Source organism: Myxocyprinus asiaticus, chromosome 47, assembly GCF_019703515.2.
Source record: "Myxocyprinus asiaticus isolate MX2 ecotype Aquarium Trade chromosome 47, UBuf_Myxa_2, whole genome shotgun sequence".
Taxonomy (NCBI): Eukaryota; Metazoa; Chordata; class Actinopteri; order Cypriniformes; family Catostomidae; genus Myxocyprinus; species Myxocyprinus asiaticus.
Genome location: NC_059390.1, coordinates 10768855 through 10789940, shown reverse-complemented (window position 1 = coordinate 10789940; position 21086 = coordinate 10768855). Strand labels below are relative to the sequence as shown.

The 21086-nt window shown below is 36.7% G+C and overlaps 1 protein-coding gene across 4 annotated transcripts; it reads right to left on the bottom strand.

The window, feature by feature from the left end:
• Positions 1-9504: 9504 nt before the first annotated feature.
• On the bottom strand, positions 9505-17766 carry LOC127436631 (deleted in malignant brain tumors 1 protein-like). 4 transcript variants are annotated; one of them, XM_051690878.1, is made up of 6 exons: positions 17325-17766; positions 16694-17008; positions 14872-15186; positions 14209-14382; positions 13860-13982; positions 9505-9847 (listed from the first exon to the last, which is right to left on the bottom strand). In XM_051690878.1, exons 1-6 carry the CDS (start codon positions 17380-17382, stop codon positions 9840-9842), a joined length of 993 nt encoding a protein of 330 aa, XP_051546838.1. In that variant the 5' UTR covers positions 17383-17766; the 3' UTR covers positions 9505-9839. The 4 variants fall into 4 exon arrangements, with proteins under 4 accessions (XP_051546838.1, XP_051546837.1, XP_051546836.1 ...); XM_051690877.1 differs by lacking the exon at positions 9505-9847 and having other exon boundaries at positions 13839-13982; positions 17325-17450; positions 17540-17766; XM_051690876.1 differs by lacking the exon at positions 9505-9847 and having other exon boundaries at positions 13839-13982.
• Positions 17767-21086: the final 3320 nt, after the last annotated feature.

Here is a 21086-nt window from a genome sequence, read left to right as displayed (position 1 = left end):
AACTTCAGGAGAAATACAGGCTGCTCTGGAAAAAGACGGTGTGGTTGTTTCAAGGAGCTCGGTCCCTCGCATAGTAACAATGTAGACAAAGAGGTCAAACACACCACCAACAACCCCAGATGACTTTTGGTGATGGAATCTGTTCGTTACATTCATCGACTACCTCGCATCTGAAGTGAGAGACCGAGTTCCTGGCACTCCCACGATTGAAAGGCCAGTATTTGCTGCCAGACAAACTGCCAGAACTGTCGGACACGGTGTGGCAGGAGATAAAAAATTAGTACGGGATGGCGCTGATGTTGAACTGGAGCTGTGGAGGCAATTTAATGATACAGCACCCAGCAGCAGTGACATTTATCTGGTTTTAAAGAGTACGGCAGAATTCTTCCCCAATTTACATTGTGTACTGAAAGTCCTTCTAACTATACCAGTGTCCACGGCCACTGCAGAGTGGTCTTTCAGCACGTTTAGGCGTCTAAATGCATATTTACGCAACACGATGACAGACCACAGGCTTTCTGGACTTGCCCTTATGAGCATTCATCCTGAAATTAAAATCAACAGCGAGGAAGTGCTCAAACAATTCTATGTGACCGGGAGGAGGAGAGTAAACTTCAAATAAGGTTTATTTATTATTAATCATTTAGTGGCATTCCTTGAGTATATGTATGTGTGAGTGCTTTATAGTGGGTGGGGGGCGTGGCTCTGTGCGTACCCTGAGATTAAATCCTGCAGGCGTCCCTGCATTGGACTGCAAAAGCCATCGCAATGTGAATTACCCCGGGAAGAGTTCCTCTTGGCATAGCCTTAAGTAAGGGGCCGTGGAGAAAGTGCAATTTTCCTTTGTTGTTTTTTTAATATATATATATATATATAGCTTGGTGTGTGGACAGCATGTACAAAATTTTCTTTTTGTAATAGATTTGAAGGAGATAGAGGCATGAACCAGCATCATTCAATAGAGTAGGACAGTGGGCAACTTTCACAACCTTTCTATTTACCCCTAGTGTGGCTTTTACCACAGTAACTGTAGGACCATGATGTTATGTGTAGTAAAAACACAGTAATCACAGCATTTACCATGCTTTTGCTACATTTTATGTATAGTAAAAAGTAAAAATTAGTGTCTTTTTACATCAGATCACATACTTCTTCATCCACATTCTCTACCACTACTTCATCCAATGGCCATCTTTTGCATAAGGTTCCTCACCTCTCTCTCTCTCTCTCTCTCTCTCTCTCTCTCTCTCTCTCTCTCTCTCTCTCTCTCTCTCTCTCTCTCTCTCTCTCTCTCTCTCTCTCTCTCTCTCTCTCTCTCTCTCTCTCTCTCTCTCTCTCTCTCTCTCTCTCTCACACACACACACACAATTACGAGTGAACTTGAGCACAAAGCTGCCAAAGCTGAACTTAAAGTAGCTACCAGGAAGGCAGAACAAATTCTTTAAACAATCAACTCTCCCCTGATAATGTTGAAATTGGTACTTTAATTCACCAAAGTGGCATTCAGCTGATCACAAAGTATAGTCAGGGCATTACTGATGTAAAAAACAGCACCATCACTATTTGAAAAAAGTCATTTTTTATCAAATCTAGACATGCCCCATTTCCAGCAGCCATCACTCCAACACCTTATCCTTGAGTAATCATGCTAAATTGCTAATTTTATACTAGAAAATCACTTGCCATTATATCAAACACAGCTGAAAGAGATTTGGTTCATTAAATGAAACTTAACATTGTCTTTGTGTTTGTTTTTGAGTTGCCACATTATGCAATAGACTGGCATGTCTTAAGGTCAATATTAGGTAAAAAATGGCAAAAAAAATAAAATAAAAATAAAAAAAAAACAAGTCGTCATTCGGTTATTGTTTTGAGGAATGAAGACTATACAATGCTTGAAATTGCCAAAAAAAAAAAAATAAATAACTTACGATTTCATACAAAGTTGTACACTACAGTCTTCCAAGACAAAGTACAACTGGCTCTAACAAGGACAGAAAGATTTGGAAGGCCCAGATGTACAACTAAACATGAGGATAAGTACATCAGAGTCTCTAGTTTGAGAAATAGACGCCTCACATGTCCTCAGCTGACAGCTTCATTGAATTCAACCCTCTCAACACCAGTTTCATGTACAACAGTAAACAGAAGACTCAGGGGTGCAGGCCTTATGGGAAGAACTGCAAAGAATAAGCCACTTTTGAAACAGAAAAACAAAAAGAAAAGGTTAGAGCGGGCAAAGAAACACAGACATTGGACAACAGATAATTGGAAAAGAGTGTTATGGATCTTAACCTCACTGAGCTTTTGTGGGATCAGCTAGAATGTAAGGTGCGTGAGAAGTGCCCAACAAGACAGCCACATCTATGGCAAGTGCTACAGGAAGTGTGGAGTGAAATGTCACCTGAGTATCTGGACAAACAGACAGCTAAAATGCCAAGGATCTTCTAAACTGTCATTGCTGCACGTGGAGGATTTTTGATGAGAACTCTTTGAAGTAGTTTAAGAAGTTCTGAACATTTTTTTCAAAAATAATGTAATGTAATATTATTATTCCAAACTTTTGTCTGCCAGTGTATATATATTAAATGTACATATATAGAGAGATTTTTTTTTCTTCTTTTTTATATACGTATATATACATATACCATATATATACAGTTGAAGTCAGAAGTTTACGTAAACCTTAGCCAAACACATTTAAACTCAGTTTCTCACAATTCCTGACATTTAATTGTAGAAAACATTCCCTGTCTTAGGTCAGTTAGGATCACTGCTTTATTTTAAGAATGTGAATTGTCATAATAATAGTAGAGAGAATGATTTATTTCAGCTTTTATTTCTTTCATCTCATTCCCAGTGGGTAAGAAGTTTACATACACTTTGTTAGTATTTGATAGCATTGCCTAAATTGTTTAACATGGGTCAAGCGTTTTTGGTAGCCTTCCACAAGCTTCACATAATAAGTTGCTGGAATTTTGGCCCATTCCTCCAGACATAACCGGTGTAATTTAGTCAGGTTTGTAGGCCTCCTTGCTCGCACATGCTTTTATTGAGGTCAGAGCTTTGTGATGGCCACCCCAATACCTTGAATTTGATGTCCTTAAGCCATTTTGCCACAAATTTGGAGGTATGCTTGGGGTCATTGTCCATTTGGAAGACCAATTTGCGACCAAGCTTTAACTTCATGGCTGATGTCTTGAGATGTTGCTTCAACATATATACATAATTCTCCTTCCTCATGATGCCATCTATTTTGTGAAGTGCACCAGTCCCTCCTGCAGCAAAGCACCCCCACAACATGATGCTGCCACCCCATGCTTCATGATTGGGATGGTGTCCTTCGGCTTGCAAGCCTCACCCTTTTTCCTCCAAATATAACGATGGTCATTATGGCCAAAAAGCTCAATTTTTGTTTCATCAGACTAGAGGAAATTTCTCCAAAAAGTAAGATCTTTGTCCCCATGTGCACTTGCAAACTGTAGTCTGGTTTTTTAATGGCAGTTTTGGAGCAATGGCTTCTTCCTTGCTGAGCAGCCTTTCAGGTTATGTCGATATAGGACTCATTTTACTGTGGATATAGATACTTGTCTATATCCTTTCCTCCAGCGTCTTCACAAGGTCCTTTGCTGTTGTCCTGGGATTGATTTGTACTTTTCGCACCAAACTACGTTCATCTCTATGAGACAGAATGCGTCTCCTTTCTGAGCGGTATGATGGCTGCGTGGTCCAATGGTGTTTATACTTGCATATTATTGTTGGTACAGATGAACATGGTACCTTCAGGCATTTGGAAATTGCTCCAAAGGATGCACCAGACTTGTGGAGGTCCACAAATTTTTTCTGAGGTCTTGGCTGATGTCAAGCAAAGAGGCACTGAGTTTGAAGGTAGGCCTTAAAATACATCCACAGGTACACCTTCAATTCAGTATACCTCCTATCAGAAGCTAATTGGCTAACTGTCTACAGGCTTGACATCATTTTCTGGAATTTTCCAAGCTGCTTAAAGACACAGTTAACTTAGTGTATGTAAACTTATGAACCACCGGAATTGTGATATTGTCAATTAAAAGTGAAACAATCTGTCTGTAAACAATTGTTGGAAAAATTTCTCGTGTCATGCACAAAATAGATGTCCTAAACGATTTGCCAAAACCATAGTTTGCTAATACAAAATCTGCTGAGTGGTTAAAAAATTAGCTTTAATGACTTTAACCTAAGTGTATGTAAACTTCTGACTTCAACTGTATATACTGTATATACATTATATATATATATAGAGAGAGACAGAGAGAGATTTTCTTTTTTTTTTTTTTTTCAGCTTAAAAGGAAGACCAAAATGGACCAGTCAATCTTTGGCCAAACCAGTCTTGTATGGGGTAAGGGATGAATATGGGCATCTTGTGCCTAAACGGAGAAGGCAGAAAGCTGCAAATGCACACATTTCTGATGGTATGTCTGTGTTGTTTTATTTCCCCCATGTTTTATGCTTCCATGTTTTAGAAATATATCATAAAAATAAAATTTCTGATATATTTACAACTTTAAAATTGTATGTGCGTAATCATTATACTTGTGCGTGCGTAACGAGATTGTGTGTAACCCACTTTGCATCAACATGAATTTAGAGCGGGAATAGACTACGAACGTAATACCACTCCATCTTCTCAAAACTCCACAAAACTCATCTAAAATGAAAAAGCATAAATCAGACATTTTGTCATGGTTAAAGGCACCAGAACTCAAGAGAACTGATCCTAGTTCTGACACATCGAATTCATCAAACAAGTAAGTAAGGTAAGCCCCACGCTATTGGTGAAGAGCTTTGCTTACGTCTCGCAAAAGAGATGACTCGTACTATGTGCAGTGAGAAAGCAGCAAAATAGTTGGATGTTGTACCCCTTTCCAATGACACAGTCACTCGCAGAATCACTGATATGGCAGATGATGTCAGGAGGACACTAATTGAGCGCATTAAAATGAGCAGGTGTTTTTCTCTGCAGTTAGACGAAATCACTGATGTCGCAGATTTGGCCAATTTGCTTGTTTATGTTCGATACGAGTTTGAGGACGAATCACATGAGGACTTTTTGTTTTGTAAGCCCCTATCAACAAGAACAACAGGGGAGCACATATTTGAGCTTCTGAATGGCTTTATTAAAGAGAATGGAATTGACTGGAAGAAATGCTGTGGAGTTTGTATTGATGGCACCAGGGCAATGACAGGTCGATACAGCAGTGTTATTGCACAGATTAAAGAAATTGCCTCAGATGTTAAGTGGACCCACTGCAGCATCCACTGTGAAGCCGTGGCTGTAAAGAGAATGCCTGTGGATTTAAAATGTGTACTAGATTCTGCTGTTAAAGTTATGAATTTTATCAAAGCTCAACCCATGAATTCACATCTGTTTAGTGTGCTCTGTAATGAAATGGACAGTTGGTTATCGTGAGACAAAGTGCTCATGCTATGAGCTTCACTCCGAGGTGCAGATATTTTGCATCAGCTGAAATCTCCCCTTGCAACTCTGTTTGATGATCCAGTGTGGCTGGCAAAATTAGCCTTTTTGGCTGATGTATTCTCCCATTTGAATGAACTGAATTTGGGACTTCAGGGGCTCAGTGTAACTGTTTTTGATGTGCATGATAAAATCACCATAACGAAGAAAAGGTTGCAGCTTTGCATCAACAATGTCAAAGTGAGCAATGTCTCTGTGTTCCCATCTCTAGATAATTTTCTGCACACTACTGAGATGTCATTAGATTCTGCCATTCAAGATGTAATAGTTGTGCACCTCTCCTCACTAACAGAAAAATTTTCAGAGTACTTTCCAGAGGAAGCAAGACCAGTAATCCCTTTACCACTGATGTCAAAGAAATACAGCATGATCTGACATGTGCTGAACAGGAGAAACTCTTGGAATTATCATCTGATGGGCCTCTCATTTCAGAATTGAAGCGACAATCACTTTTTAATTTTTGGATCCAAAGACAAAGGGGATATCCTGCCCTCTCCTTCAAGGCTTTGGAGGTTTTAATGCCTTTTGCTACTACCTACCTTTGTGAGAAAGGCTTCTCTGCTCTTACTGCAAAAAAGACCAAGTACCGCAACAGAATGGATGCTGAGGCAGATCTGCGTCTCAAGCTCACTGACATCATCCCTAACATTGCAAGGCTTTGCTCATCTAAACAGGCTCACCCCTCCCACTGAAATGGTGAGTAAACTCTGATTTTATTATAATTTGTGTAGAAAAGAGAAGATGGTTTGTATTCTGCTGCCCCCTTTTATTTTTGTAATGTTTGTATTTGTTGGCAAAGTAATACATTCACAAAACAACAACAATATAATAATAATAATAATGTCTGATTTTATCAGAGGTGGTATTTGATCTGAACAGTATACAGAACTACTGAACTAGACAATCCTTTACCGCTGGAACAACAGACAGAGTTCTTTGGCTGGATATTTATTGAATGAACTACTGAATGAGTTATTTTCAATGTTCATTTTTGTTAGAGTGCTATTTTTCACAGGGTTTGCAATGTATTTATTTCACCAAACATTTCAAAGAAGTTTTCTCGAATGGAGATTCTGCCAGTTTGAAATGTATAATCTCTGTGGACTGAAATTTTTAGACTGTCCATCCTGTTCTCCATGTATGCTCGCCATCTCAGTAGATGGTAACAGAAAATGATACTGCTTCAAGAGAAGGTACGACATTTTTTATATCTATTTGTCAAAAAAGCATTTAAAAAAAAAGTCTTGTCAATTAATTGGTAATTAATTGTTATTATTTAATTAATTTCTAGTGCTGATGACGATGGCTTCTTTAAGGGCATGTTTGCCTGTGAAGATGATGTTTCCAAGTTTGTGGACTACATTAATGTTAAGGCCAGACATGTAGGTTGCATTGTTCTTTTGTCTTAAAACACTCTGAAATTGTATTTATTTTACAATAATTAGGCCTTCATATTTTCATATGTTAAACGGAATGTTATACAATGAAGAGTATGGCCATAGCAAAGTATTCTGAACCGTTTCTGTTGATGAAAGTTTGGTTTACATAGCATTTGTTCAAGCTGTTCTTCTGCGAAAATAAGGCCAATGCATTGAATCTTCATGTCTTGCCATTTTTTTATGGCTTGTCACTGCAGTAAATTAAAAAAATAACTTGTGGTCATTTGTCTTTTGGCATATTACTTTACACATAATAATGTAGTCACCTAAAACAGGGCCTGTATTTTGAATATCTGCTTTATCACATTGATTTCCTTTCACTTTGTTCTCCCTTTTGTAGTCAGTAGGAAAAGGTGTGTGTGGATCGAATCATTGGACTGCAGCATGAGAGTCAGTACTGAATAAAACAAAAACAAGCTGGATGAGGAGGGCCTTGTGGTGGCTGTCTGTCGACATGGTGTGTTGCTGAGAAGCCTCAACACAATGATGGGGGAAATCTTTGCATACCCCATGTTTCTCCAAAAAGAGCTGAAGCCAAGGAATGTGCAGCTCATGTACACTGATGTAATATGCAGGAACTGGCCATACCTGCAGAGGATTGTTAAGGATTGTCCAGAGCTCTCTCCTCTCCAGGACATGAAGCCATTCCTGTCAGTTATGCATGTGAAGGCCCACTCTTGGAAATGTCAGGAAAGCCTTCTTCCAAAATGTGAAGGTACCAATTTTTTTGCATGTGTATTTGTGTTTGTAATTCTGGAATTAGTGTTTATATTCTCAAACACATGGTTGAGGTTGTTTTTACCTTGTTAAATATTTTATTTCCATGTACAAGATTAAGTGGGGTGGTCATAATCAAGATGGAGCAAGCACCACCTTGGGTGAAGAGGTGGTCATGAACTGCAGTAAGCAGTAAATACATGTCCAATGGAGGCAAGTGTATACTGCAAACATATATAATGCAAAGTAAGCAAATATAAGTAGAAGATACACTAAGTAATTTTTGAATGGCATTCATATGAATCTTATCCTTTCGCTTGATTCTTTATCCATGCCAAGAGGTTTCAGTTTAAGTTGACTTGGCCAGTACTTCGCCATAATCGGAGTCGGAGCCAGGATAATTTACATTTTGGAGGGGGCACAGATTTACCACTTGCAGTCTGAAAGGCAGTGCGAGTCTTGGCTTTGATAGTTATGCACTTGCATAAGCTCAAATGATACATCACCAAACGTTCAAAATAAAATCTATTAAAAGGAAAAGGCTTTTACAATTACAATTTCTTGTATGATAATTTTTCTATGTAAAGAAGCAGCGTGCCAGTGCAGCTCATATCTACTTGAATGGGGAAAGACTAAAATCTCCAGAATGGTTGGTTAAGATTACTATCAAATAACATATTTCAAATAGGCAGGAAAATCTGTCTACACTGGTATCATAAATTGTGCTTCTTTACCTCAGATTACGCTAAAAAACAAAATTTTCAATCAAAAGTTGATTGACAGGCAATGTCTGTATCTAAAAGGTGATTGGCTCTTTTAACTGAAAGCGGGACTTCCTTTCTACATCTGTTGACTGTAGGTGAGCATTGGGCATTCCAATTTCTCCCATTCTTTTACCTGAAAGCGGGACATCCTTTCTGCATCTGTTGACTGCAGGTGACCATTGGGCATTCCAGTTTCTCCCATTCATTTTAATAGAAGTGACCCATCTCTGCTAAAGAGTCTCTGGGCTTGCAAACCACATAAACCCTAAAGTAGAGTGCATGTTATGTTCACTTCCTGGTAACTGTTGTGAAGCAGAGGCTGCAGCCAGAAGACGCATCTTTACCCCTTGCCTATACATGTGTCTGAAATTATGTCATGTCAGCACTTTAAAATTTGCCAACAATATACAAAATTAACAAAAAATGAAATCTAAATTTTGGTTTGAATCAAATGATCCTATGGAGAGCACACTCCAAAACTTGCCTATATTTCAGATTTATGCATTTCAATTTCATAACAAAATTCCATGAAATTTAATTGAGTAATCTTAAACAAATGTATAAAACCTCAATATATTTACATTTTATTAATTTAATTTTTATAAAACTTATAAAAGTTTATAAGACAGCTTCACTTATATTCATTAACAAAACACAGCAAAAGGTAATAAACCACTGTACTTACAATTAGAACAAATTAACGCACCTTGTGCTGGTGTTAAAACTCTTGTCTTGAGGACTACATCTCTCCACTTATGCATGCACTTTTTAGTTACATCATTTACATCATTCATTCATCCTTATCCTAGTTAAAATCATTTTCTTAAATCCATTTCCTCCTTTTAGCATTTGAGCCTATGAGATCTGACTGAATTACATAGCAGAAAACCTTTTTCTAATTAAGAAGAGAGCAGTCAATTGGCCAGACAGCAGAACTCCTGACCTCGCCTTACACATGAAATGTTCAATAACCCACTACAAATGGTTTTAGGATTAATATGCTTTATTAATTAGTTTATTTTACAATTTAGTTTACATATTTAGGCTTGCAAAAAGAAGTAAAACAAATTTAAAAGATAATAACTAAATTATAAAAACTGAGCTTGCTGTTTATTTTAGCAAGCTCATAGAAAATAACCAAAAAAATAAATAAATAAATAAATAAATAAAAAATAATAATAATCAATCAATTTAGTATCAATCAGTATCTATAGTCTTAAATTTTGCACACCAAAAACAAACTCAGTTTAGCAATTTATGTATAAAATATGCTACACATAGCCAATTGACCCCTAAACCATTACATTATAATTTTCTGCAAAGCTGTTTGGAAATGATGTGTGTTGTGAAAAGAGCCATACAAATACAATTGACTTGACTTGAAGTCCATGACCACTTTCATATCAGGCTCCTAAAAAAAAAAAAGAGTGTAATTTTTAATTGGAGCTTTTTATTTATTTATTTATTAAATTATTGTATTTATTTATGTTTTAGCTAGAACAGACATGATTACAATCCAGGCCATGGCATGCAACCGGAGCAAAATTGAGAAGCTTACGAAATTGCTGTCATGAAGATATATTAAGGTATTTTTCTAAAATTGCTCTCTTTTTAAAAAAAAAAAGTCTGTAGTTTTTTCAGTATTAAAATAATTTTCCCTATCCCAGCCTATTAGGCCAGTGGTACAGCAGAAACTCTGGAAATAAAAACTCTGTGGCTTTTTCAGAATCATTCTCAATTAGTCTATTATAAAATTGATTTTATTACTGTCCACTTTCCACTCTATTATGTTTCTGAAAAGGGTAATTCATCATCTATGCATCTGTCATTATTCTCTACATTAAGTTATTAATAAATGCTCATTTTGTTATTCCTTAGACAAAAGTACACATTCAGGAGGAGTCATCAAACCTTGATGGACTTAAGACAGAGTTGGCAGATTTTGCTTATAGATTCAAAATTTTTTTTTTTTTTTTTTTGATTTTTTTTTTTTTATGTGTCAGGAATTGAGAAAACAACTGTGCTGAACTTTGAAATTTCATTTGGTTACACCATAATGCATTATAAATATATTTTTAGTTGGTTTATTTTATTGATACAATGCCTTAAACTGCACAGATTTAAACAATGTCTATTTGTGCTTTAAGATGGAAACAAGCAAAGACATACAGTATACTTCGGAGAAAGATTTTGGAGGATAAAGCCAAATTATGTGCAGCCATAGATGATTACAACAGGTCAGCACATGAAAAAATGCAGTCTGTTGGTGCAACCCTGGCATCTGAGAGTTATGTTTGGCCTTGGGTACTGGATAAGCATGGAATGTCATGTAACTCTTTTACGTAAATTCAGATGGATAATGTGTGTAGTGTGTGTGTGTGTGTGTGTGTGTGTGTGTGTGTGTGTGTGTTTGACAGTGACAACAGAACAGATCATATCTTCTTTCTATATCTGGCATGTTGACATTTCACAAAAAACATTTTTATTATAAACTGAGTGGTGCATTGTGCTGCAGAATATGGCCAAATTGTAAAAGTGTGGATCTTTATAAAATAACAAAACAAAAAACAAAAACAAAAAAACATACAACATACATTCATATATGATCATTATATTAATATATGTTTTTCAAAGAACCACAATTTTACAAGAATTAAGCTATATTTCTATATGTTTTTATTTTTTATGTTACCTACATGTCCATGATGTATTAAATAGCATATTAAGCATTGTATACTCACCTCATTAATATGAAAAAAATAATTAAAATGTACATTGTTTAATATAAATAAATAAAATAATAATCATCAGGAGACAATCAAGATAAAGGAAAACTGCTTTCCAAAGTTGAGTGCCCCTGCTCTACATCTATATACACAGAATGGCAAAAGGTTCAGCGGTTTATTAATTCTTTCCTTTATTAAGTTATTTTATTGAGTTTACTTGCATGCAGACATATAAATTGTAGTGTACTGTAGGTTTGGTTTGAATAATTTTGATTTGCTTTTGTGTCTTTTCTATAATCTCCTGATTATTTTAGTGTTGTACTGCACCTAGAGCCACTGAGCTCTGTGTGAGCTGCACGGCAAAACTAAACCATCACCTCGCGATTCACGCTTGCAGTGTGAACAGTGTAATCTGTTAATATGGGTGCCAAAACGAAAATGCGCCGTTCACGCCCCGCTCACGAGGATGTCTGAACCCGGCAAAAGGGTGCTTTCACACTTGGTACGATTGCTTGGACCGCACCCCACAGACAGGGTTGGGAGGGTTACTTTTGAAATGTATTCCATTACAGATTACAGAATACATGCTGTAAAATGTCATTTGTAATTTGTAACGTATTCCGTTAGATTACTCAAGATCAGTAACGTATTCTAAATACTTTGGATTACTTCTTCAGCACTGGTAGATATTTTCACTTGTTTTGACTATAAAAACTCTGCCAGTACAGTAAGACAAAATACACATTAAAAATACATTCTCTGAAAACCCTAAATATCATATGCAGTGTTGTTTCTAAAACAAGATAAGTCAAATTGATCTTGTTTTAAGGATTTTTAGATATTTTTACAGGAAAACAATACAAACATTATTATCAAGAATAAGATTTTTGCCCTAATATCAAAGGTCTTACTAGAAAAAAAGAACGTATGATCCAAGGTGAATTTTCTTGATAAAAAAAATATGATTGTGCCTGGTAACGTGCATGTAAAATGGCTAGAAATAGCATTTTAGCTTAGCATAAAGCTGACAATTTACACAAGGTTTATTTCTATTTCTTCTGCTCCAAATTTACTTCAAACTTACTTCTCTGTCTGCTCGTATGAATGTAACACATCATAAGAAAGTGTTTCACTGCTGTTCAAATGCACTTTGGATCACATAATTTATATGTATAAATGTTTTCCATCTGAAAGGATTAAATATTAAATGAAAAAAATGACAATAAAATGCAAAGTAATCTCTTCAGTAATCAAAATACTTTTTGAATGTAACTGTATTCTAATTACCAATGATTTAAATTGTAACTGTAGTGGAATACAGTTACTTATATTTTGTATTTTAAATACGCAATCCCATTACATGTATTCCGTTACTCCCAAACCCTGCCCACAGAGTATCCATATCTTTGGATTTACCACCAAAACATTACATGTGCAAAATGACAATTATGTTTGTCTGCAACGGATGCACTGAACGTGCAATGATGTGATGAATATTAGCATTTGTCTGCCATGTTGCAAGAGAGGTGAAGAAGATGAGCTGCTCTCTGAAGGAGATTTATTTGGACACAAGCAGGTGTGAGAAATGCATTATACCATAATCATTGCAATTGGGAGTCTGCAAAGACATAAATTATATGTCATCACAAGTGGTTTAATTCCACAATTGCATTAATATCAACAGCGAACCTTATTGGAGTTCACATGAACTGTACCCCAGACCACCTTTTCAAGTGGACTCTGGTGTGATTCCCGGGTGCACACCCGAGTTTGGAAAACAGCATACACATTATCCAAACGAATCGAACTTTGACGTCATTCGAACCCAGGTGAGCAGCAAAAGTGCTAGTGTGGAAGTACCCTAATTGGTTAGGTTTTCTAAATAACATGATAGGCTATATTTTTAACTCTTCATCGTGTGTTTTTAATCCAGCGCAGTGTAACACCCTCATTAAATATTTTAGGACAGTGCATAATAAATAAAAATATAATAACTATAAAAAATAAAAAAAATCCATGTCTTTTCCATGACTTTGAAGATTTTATTAATTTCCATGACTTTTCCAGGCCTGGAAATCACAATTTTAAAATTCCCTGATATTTCCAGGTTTTCAATGACTGTGGGAACCCTGAATATACAACCAGAGCACACTGCATGATATAGTGTTTCAGACAATGCAATGTGCTCAGCTTTACCTTCCATTTCCAGTGTAATAAATAAACCAGAAACAGTATCTACCACGATTTGCACGCACGCACACACACACACGCACACCTATAAACACACACCTGCAGCTGTGTGGTTTTCTGTTAGGAATTCTGTGGTTTGAAGTGAGAGGTTAAAAAGGACTAATAACAGATGAACATCAGCATTCTAATCGACTCATCTACAAATTAAACATGTCAAAAGCCCATACAGTCACATAGAATTACACACTTCTCAAGCATGACACTGATGGGGGAAACTGACTTTAATATTTCTGAGTTGGATTTCATTTACTGAGGCAGTGAATGGAGTCTGTAGTGGGTCAGAACTGTAACACTGATGTGCCCCATAATTTAAATGTAAAAGTGACCCAGTGATCTTCAGATCTTCAAGAGGTGTTGCTTGTGGATTTCTCTTCATTTCTCACTTTCAGAAGTTTTCTGTATTTCTGCACACATAATTTTGACGTAATTAGACTCAATAAGACTCACCCCTTTGAGATATGAGATCGTCTCTGTGATCAATCTCCTTATAAAAGGCCTCGGTTGTACGTCTGTGATCAATCTTCTCATAATCTGCCTCAGTCCAAGTCCTGCGTCTCATGTTAGACACAGCTGAGTGTAGACAAAAAAAACAAAAAAACTTTCTGTCAGTTCACAACAGATAAAAAATGAGAGATTATAAGACAACATTAAGTTACAATGCAGAGGCATTGAAACAAGCATCACTGTTGCACCAACAAATAGAGTGTAGTATTTTTCTGTGACATTTCATCCTTCAGTACAAGCTGAAGCACTGTGTCAGAACTGAACTTGTATGTGATTTGAATATCTCACGTACCTCTCCTCATCGCTCTGTTCTGCTGAATCAGTATAATGAGTGGCAGTAAGAGCAGTAAGAGCACAGATCCCAGTACAATCACAACCACTGGAGGTATGGAGAGAGAAGCTGCTGCAGGAGTTTGTGGAGGAGTGATCGATGTTGATTGTGCTGGTCTCCTTTCTGTCTGTGAAACTGGAGGAAAAGATTGCAAGGAACAGATTGCAACTCTGGACAGTATAAATATTACATTTAAAATGATGAGACTTAATGTCCATCATAGTGTATACAAGTGTAACTGAAATAACTTGGAACTTTCAAATGATGTATTGGTTGTCAGATTAATTTATACTTTCACAGTAAACAAGCACACTTCTTGGTCATTAGTGACTCAATGGTTTTGAAAAAAAAATTCAATATATGGGATTTTGACTAATTGCACAATACACAAAACCACTTTATAAATTTAGACACAAATAGTTAATCTGTCTTTAATAGTACAGACAAATAAAAATATCAAGTCACTGTATGTTAAGCTTTGTGATAGGTATTTTAACATTACAGTTTTAAGTTTGTTGGCAAAACACAATTCATTGCAACTATGTAGGCTATTTTATATGACCAAATGTGATGTTTACAGACGAAAGGCAGATTAATGATACACAGAGATACTGTTCAGTTTACCTGAACAGATGACTCCAGCATCATGAATATGAAAACACTTAAGTGCATCCCATCCATTTGATTCACAGCTCTTCAGAGTAGATTCTGATCCAGTACAGCTCACATTACCCATGGAAATTGGTCCTGATCCTGGTCCAAAGTGAGCATCTCTTGGTGCTTGTAAAGCCTCTCCACAGTCCAGCTGTTTACACACCACTGCAGCATCAGTTGTGTCCCAGTTATAACTGCACACTGTTCCCCACTGTCCATCATGTAAAACCTCCACTCTTCCACTACAAGAACTGTTACCATCCACCAAGCGAACACTCCCAATATCTGGACATGACAGAAGAAATTTGTGTGTGAAGAAGCATCAGTAGAACATCCAATCAAATGTGGAATATTGCAGGGTTAAAGAAAATATTATATTTACACAAGGCACGGAGGTTAGTCCAAATTTTTTTACAATTTGTTTTTTCACACCTTAGTCCTTAAAGGGATAGTTCACCCCAAAATGAAAATTCAGTCATTGTTTACTCACCACTGTGGAGTTATAACCCCATTTGACTTTTTTTTTTTTCTTTTCTAAACAAAAAGGGAGAAATTGTATATAAAAAAAAAAAAAAAAAAAAAAAAAAATTGTGCTCAGTGATGTCATACAATGGCAGTTTATGATGACCACCTGTTCAAGCATCAAAAAGATGCAAAATTGTAATTCAGAAGTCTAATAAATTATTCCATGAGACTCGTGATTATTATGAAAGCAAAAGATAAATTTTGGTTAAAAACAAACCGAAATCGAATGTATTATTTAGTGAAACTGTTAACCGACCATGCTCCTCTGCACGGTCATGTGACTGCATGAGCACAAGTAAAAAAAGCCTCCGCTCGCAGCATGGGCCATTCAAGTGAAAAATAGTTTTTTGTTTTATCGAAAAACAGCTCCACCACAGCGATACAGTAGAAACAACAGAACACAACACAGCTGCACACAAACCAGAGAACCGAACTTAATAAATATGTCTGATGAGTTTATAGTCAGAGAATAGATGCATTTCTATGCCCAGCTTTATTTATTTGAAATGGAGTACTTCTGTGTTCTGTTGTTGCTATCGCTGTGGTGGACGGTGGACCTGTCTTTAGGTAAACAAAACTAGATTTCTGCTTGAACGCCCCATGTCGTGAGCAGGCTTCCTGAACTGCAGCTCTCGTGCAGTCTCATGAACGTGCAACAGTCGGTCAACAGTTTCACAAAATAATACATTCCATTTTGGTTTGTTTCTCACCAAACCTCATCGTATGCTTTCATGACAATCATGAGTCTCATGGGATAATTTATTAGACTTCTGAATTACACTTTTGCATCCTTTTGAAGCTTAAAGTTGTGGTCACCATAAACTGCCATTGTGTAACATCACTGAGCACAAAATTGTTTCTCAATTTCTCCCTTTGTGTTAAGAAAAAAAAGAGAGTCATATTGGGTTATAACAACACAGGGGTGAGTAAACAATTACTGAATTTTCTTTTTTGGGTGAACTATCCCTTTAAGGACAATAAACAGTGAACCTGAAAAAGGAAAAAATCTAGCCTTATTTATTTTATTTTATTTATTTTTTATTTTATTTTTGTGAATATCCTTCAAATTCATTATTTTTAAGCTTTGATAATAGGCTAATCAATATGTTTTAATGTTACAATGTGACAATTACTCTACATTATTAACATTATTGCTTAATATCATTTAAATCAATATGCATCAATGTATTTTAAAATCTAATATGTGAGATTTACAGATAAAAGGCATATTAGCTATACAGTAACAAGGTGATATGGAGAAGCATACCTGAGCAGATGACTCCAGCATCAAATCTATGGTCACAACTATGAACACCCCATCCTCTTGAAACACAGGTCTTCAGAGTAGATTCTGGTCCACTACAGCTCACATTACCCATCCAGATTAGTCCTGATCCTGGTCCAAAGTAAGCATATCCAACTGCACGTAAAGCCTCTCCACAGTCCATTTCTCTACACACCACTGCAGCATCAGTCAAGTCCCAGTTATAATGACACACTGTTCCCCATTGACCTCTATGAAAAACCTCCACTCTCCCACTGCAGCGGCTGTAACCATTCACCAACCTAACATTTCCAGTGTCTGTACATGAAACAGAGAAAGGTGGGTGTGCATACAGTAATTTGCATCATAAAACAGCCTTCAATCATCTGCAGCATATTGGAAAGTTGAGAAAAATATTATACTGACATGAGATACAGAAGAAAGTCCACAAATTTATAATATATACAGTATACAGTATATGCAATGCTCAAGCTGTACTACTAAAGATGAATCTTTTTCTGAATCCCAACATAAGCTACAGCTTGAGTTCTACCTTGGGCAGCAAAAACTTTAAATAAAATGTCTGTTGATAATTTCTGAAGCTCTTAATAATCATCTTTATTTGTATACTTACCAGATGTGGTCATAGTGACGATGCAAGTGAGAATAATGAGTGTCAGACAAATCTTCATGTCCCTCTGTCATACACACACTGTGTTTGATCAAGTTTCAAATTATTTGCTCTCTGCAGTCTTCCCATCTGCCCTAAAGCAAGAGATAGATAGGAGGGTTTCTGATAACCACCAATCACGCTCCCTTTTACCTTTTAAGAGTAACAGAGGAAATCACCAAAAATCTTCAGTGACAAATCAGATGAGAGATTTTCTATTTTCTCCATATATATCAAGAAAACGTTAGCGTTGATGAATAGGACTCCTCCTCATAAAGACACTTCACTGAAGAGAGTCACTCAAGTTAGCTGCCCAAGTCACCCAGCTCTCGTGAGAATGACTGTGGAGAGAGGAAACACTTCAAAGTACCTACGGCCTCATAATCTAACACCTACAGAGAAAAGATTAAAGCACTGATAACTAAATGCTGATGAATAACACTGATTACACAACTCTGAGTTCATACATTAAAAATCGTTTTTTACTGATATGAAATTCCGTTAACATTTTAATTTAATTTGTGATTGTAAAAATGTGCACAAAATGACCAAATTGATCTTTACAAATGCCTGCTAACCAAGAGAACTTATTTATTGCAATATGCCAATAAAGAGAAATTAAGTTAAAGCAAATTAAACCAATAATACTGCTGTGCTGATATTCAGTCCAGCAGATCTCTGTCTCCCTCTGCCATATACAGTCTGAGAATAATGATGAGCACACAGTTTAATCATCTCTGCTGCTCCCTCATAAACTGAAGAAAATTGATAACTCACAGCAGTTCTAGAGAGAAAACCAATCAAACTCTTTCTGTTGACTTATTAGAGTAACAGTGTAGAGGAAAACAAAACAAAGGCCAGAGAGGAGATACATTTATACATCTTAACTGAGATGGATTTGAGATAAAGGAAACAGTCCAGTATGTTTACTTGATACTTCAAGACATCTGCTGCTGGCACAGGAAACTAACTGCTCACTTCAAACACTTCTGCAGCTCTGCCTTTAAATTTGAAGTGAAATCAACATTCAATTTATGTGATTTTCCATGAAATTTGCATGAAATAATAAGTGGATTTTACAATACTGTCCTTTAACCTAATCCATCCATTCAATATTGCAATGCATTCATTTCACAGAAGAAACCCAAAAATAGCTAAATAAGATCCAGTGCAGAACAACAAATTATCTAAAAAGTTTTTTTAAAGGATTGGGAGGAATAAGACCTCACTGGAAGTTATCCACTGTTATTTTCAACAAACAAAGATTGTAGTAAGTTCCCAGTGGAAAACACTGAATTGAAAAAAAAAATAAATGTACTGATATTTACAGGTTTTCCATGACCGTGGGAACCTTGTATCTAAACCTGTGTCTTTGAGATACATTAATTTCTTCATAACATTCTGTATGTATGTATTTATTTTTTATTTTTAATTAATTTATTTATTTTTTTGCCTTTTCTGCATCAGATTTAAGATTTTGTAATGTAATACTACATCCACAGCTCTAAGATTTTGTTCTAATTATTTTCTCTCTTTTGTATACAATGTGCATTGTCAATGAACATGCTCTGATGTCTCTTATGATCACATAAAGATGAAAAAATTAAGACTATTAATAATTGTATCTTCCTTTGTCTTTTTAACGCAACCTCCCAACACCAACATGCTTTGGTGTTTGAAGCTGTCTCCACTTACAGTAGTATGACACTTCGAACATGACATTTAATATGTTTTTGCTTTCATGTTTCCTTTCGCGTCTACCTTGAATGCGAACATCTGGATGTCTAAAGGCCTGCTTTGTCTGTTTATCATCTATTTCATTACCCTTGACTCCTTCAACATGGGCTGGTACCCAAAACAAAAAACAAAACTAACCTCATGTTACAGACTCTATCAGGCTCTAAAAACTCATGCAGTAGGTCTTTTCTTGATGAATATTTTCTACTAAAGGTGCTTATTAATGCTGAAAATGACTCAGAACATTTCACTGTACTTGTGGGTTGAGCTTTGTAGCCACTGGAGGGCAATCAGAAATGCTTTTAACTTGAATGTAAAGTCACTGCTCCAACACTTTCTTGTTGAACTCGGAATGTCTGTTTAGGTTGATCCAAAAGGCCATTGCCAAGTAAAGCCTATATATATATTTAATGGTATTTTGCCCATCTCTATCTGCTGTGATCAGTGGCGGATTTAGGCATGGGCGACATGGGCAGTTGCCCAGGGTGGCATCTTGTGTGTGGTGTGGGGGGGCGGCCCAGTCAACAACTTTGGGGGCGTGTTGCAGCGGGTTTCGCCCAGGGTGCCATACAAGCTAGAACCACTACTGGCTGTGATGGAACTGGAGAAGATATAAACCCAGCAATGCACAGGCATGGACTGGCTATCAGGAGTACCGGGACTTTACCCAGTGGTCTGGTCGAGAAGTGGGCTGATCGGCAAAACTGCGCTACCCAGTAAACGTGGGTAGCGTCGCTCTAACCCATGCAGCGCTGATGAACCCGCCCTGTGCTTGGCCACGTTGTCCATTGGTAAAAACAGTGCGGGGCAAGACCCATTTGAAGTTGATACAGAATTCACTATTATACACCCGGATGATATGGGAACCTTAAAGTCTCTAGTTAAAACTAGATTCAACAGTCCTGACATTTTAAACTGCAGTAATGAGGTAAACAGGAAAACACTGTGCCATGCACAATAGTACTTACACGGTTTTTCAATCCACACATCACCACCCTTATAGACATTTACACACTAACTGTAGAAACTATGGTATATACGGTTACAGTAAATAGCTGCTCTATATAAGGGGAATATAAGACACTTTTATGAATGTTGTTTTTGTAGTTTCTACATGTGTTTAGATTAGAATATTGTTTTTCATTACAAATTCCATAGTTTGCTTGTTTTTAGAAACCATAATTACATCTAAACATTCTAATGAGGAAGATGGTTCAAACTGTGATGACAATATTTTACTTATACCACCATTAAACCTGGGATACTGTGCAAGAACTGTGGTAAATTTTCATAAGGGCAAATACAAAGGAGAATTTAACAAAAGAGATATAAAACCTGGACCCTCCTCAATTAAAGACAAAGCTATGAGTTTTTCTCCTCTGTAAATATGTTCAGTTCTAATGAACTTTAATTAAAGGACAAAAAGTTAATTAAATAATCAAGAGCCTGATGAAAGATCAATACCAGTCCTACTGTCAGAATGTTTGAACACAGCCCTACATAAATTAGGTTAACTATACAAATTTTATTGTTGTTAATATCAATAAGTTCACATCTGCATGATCCCAACTCAAAATCAATGCTTTACTGCCAAATGTCAGCGGCCATATCACCCTGCAGCTCTTGCCTGGTTGCCCACTAAAGCTAAGCAGGGTAGAGCCTGGCTAGTACCTGGATGGGAGACTTCCTGGGGAAAACTAAGGCTGCTGCTGGAAATGGTATTAGGGAGGCCACCAGCAGCTGGTGCTCACCCTGCGGTCTGTTTGGGTCCTAATGCTCTAGTATAGGGACACTACACCATAAAAAAGCATGTATATTGGATGAGATGTTAAACTGAGGTCCTGACTCTCTGTGGTCATTAAAAATCCCAGGGCATTCCTTGTAAAGGGCAGGGGTGTAACCCTGGTGTCCTGGCCAAATTCTCCCCATTGGCCCTTATCTATCATGGCCTCCTAATAATCTCCATCCCTGAATTGACTACATCACTCT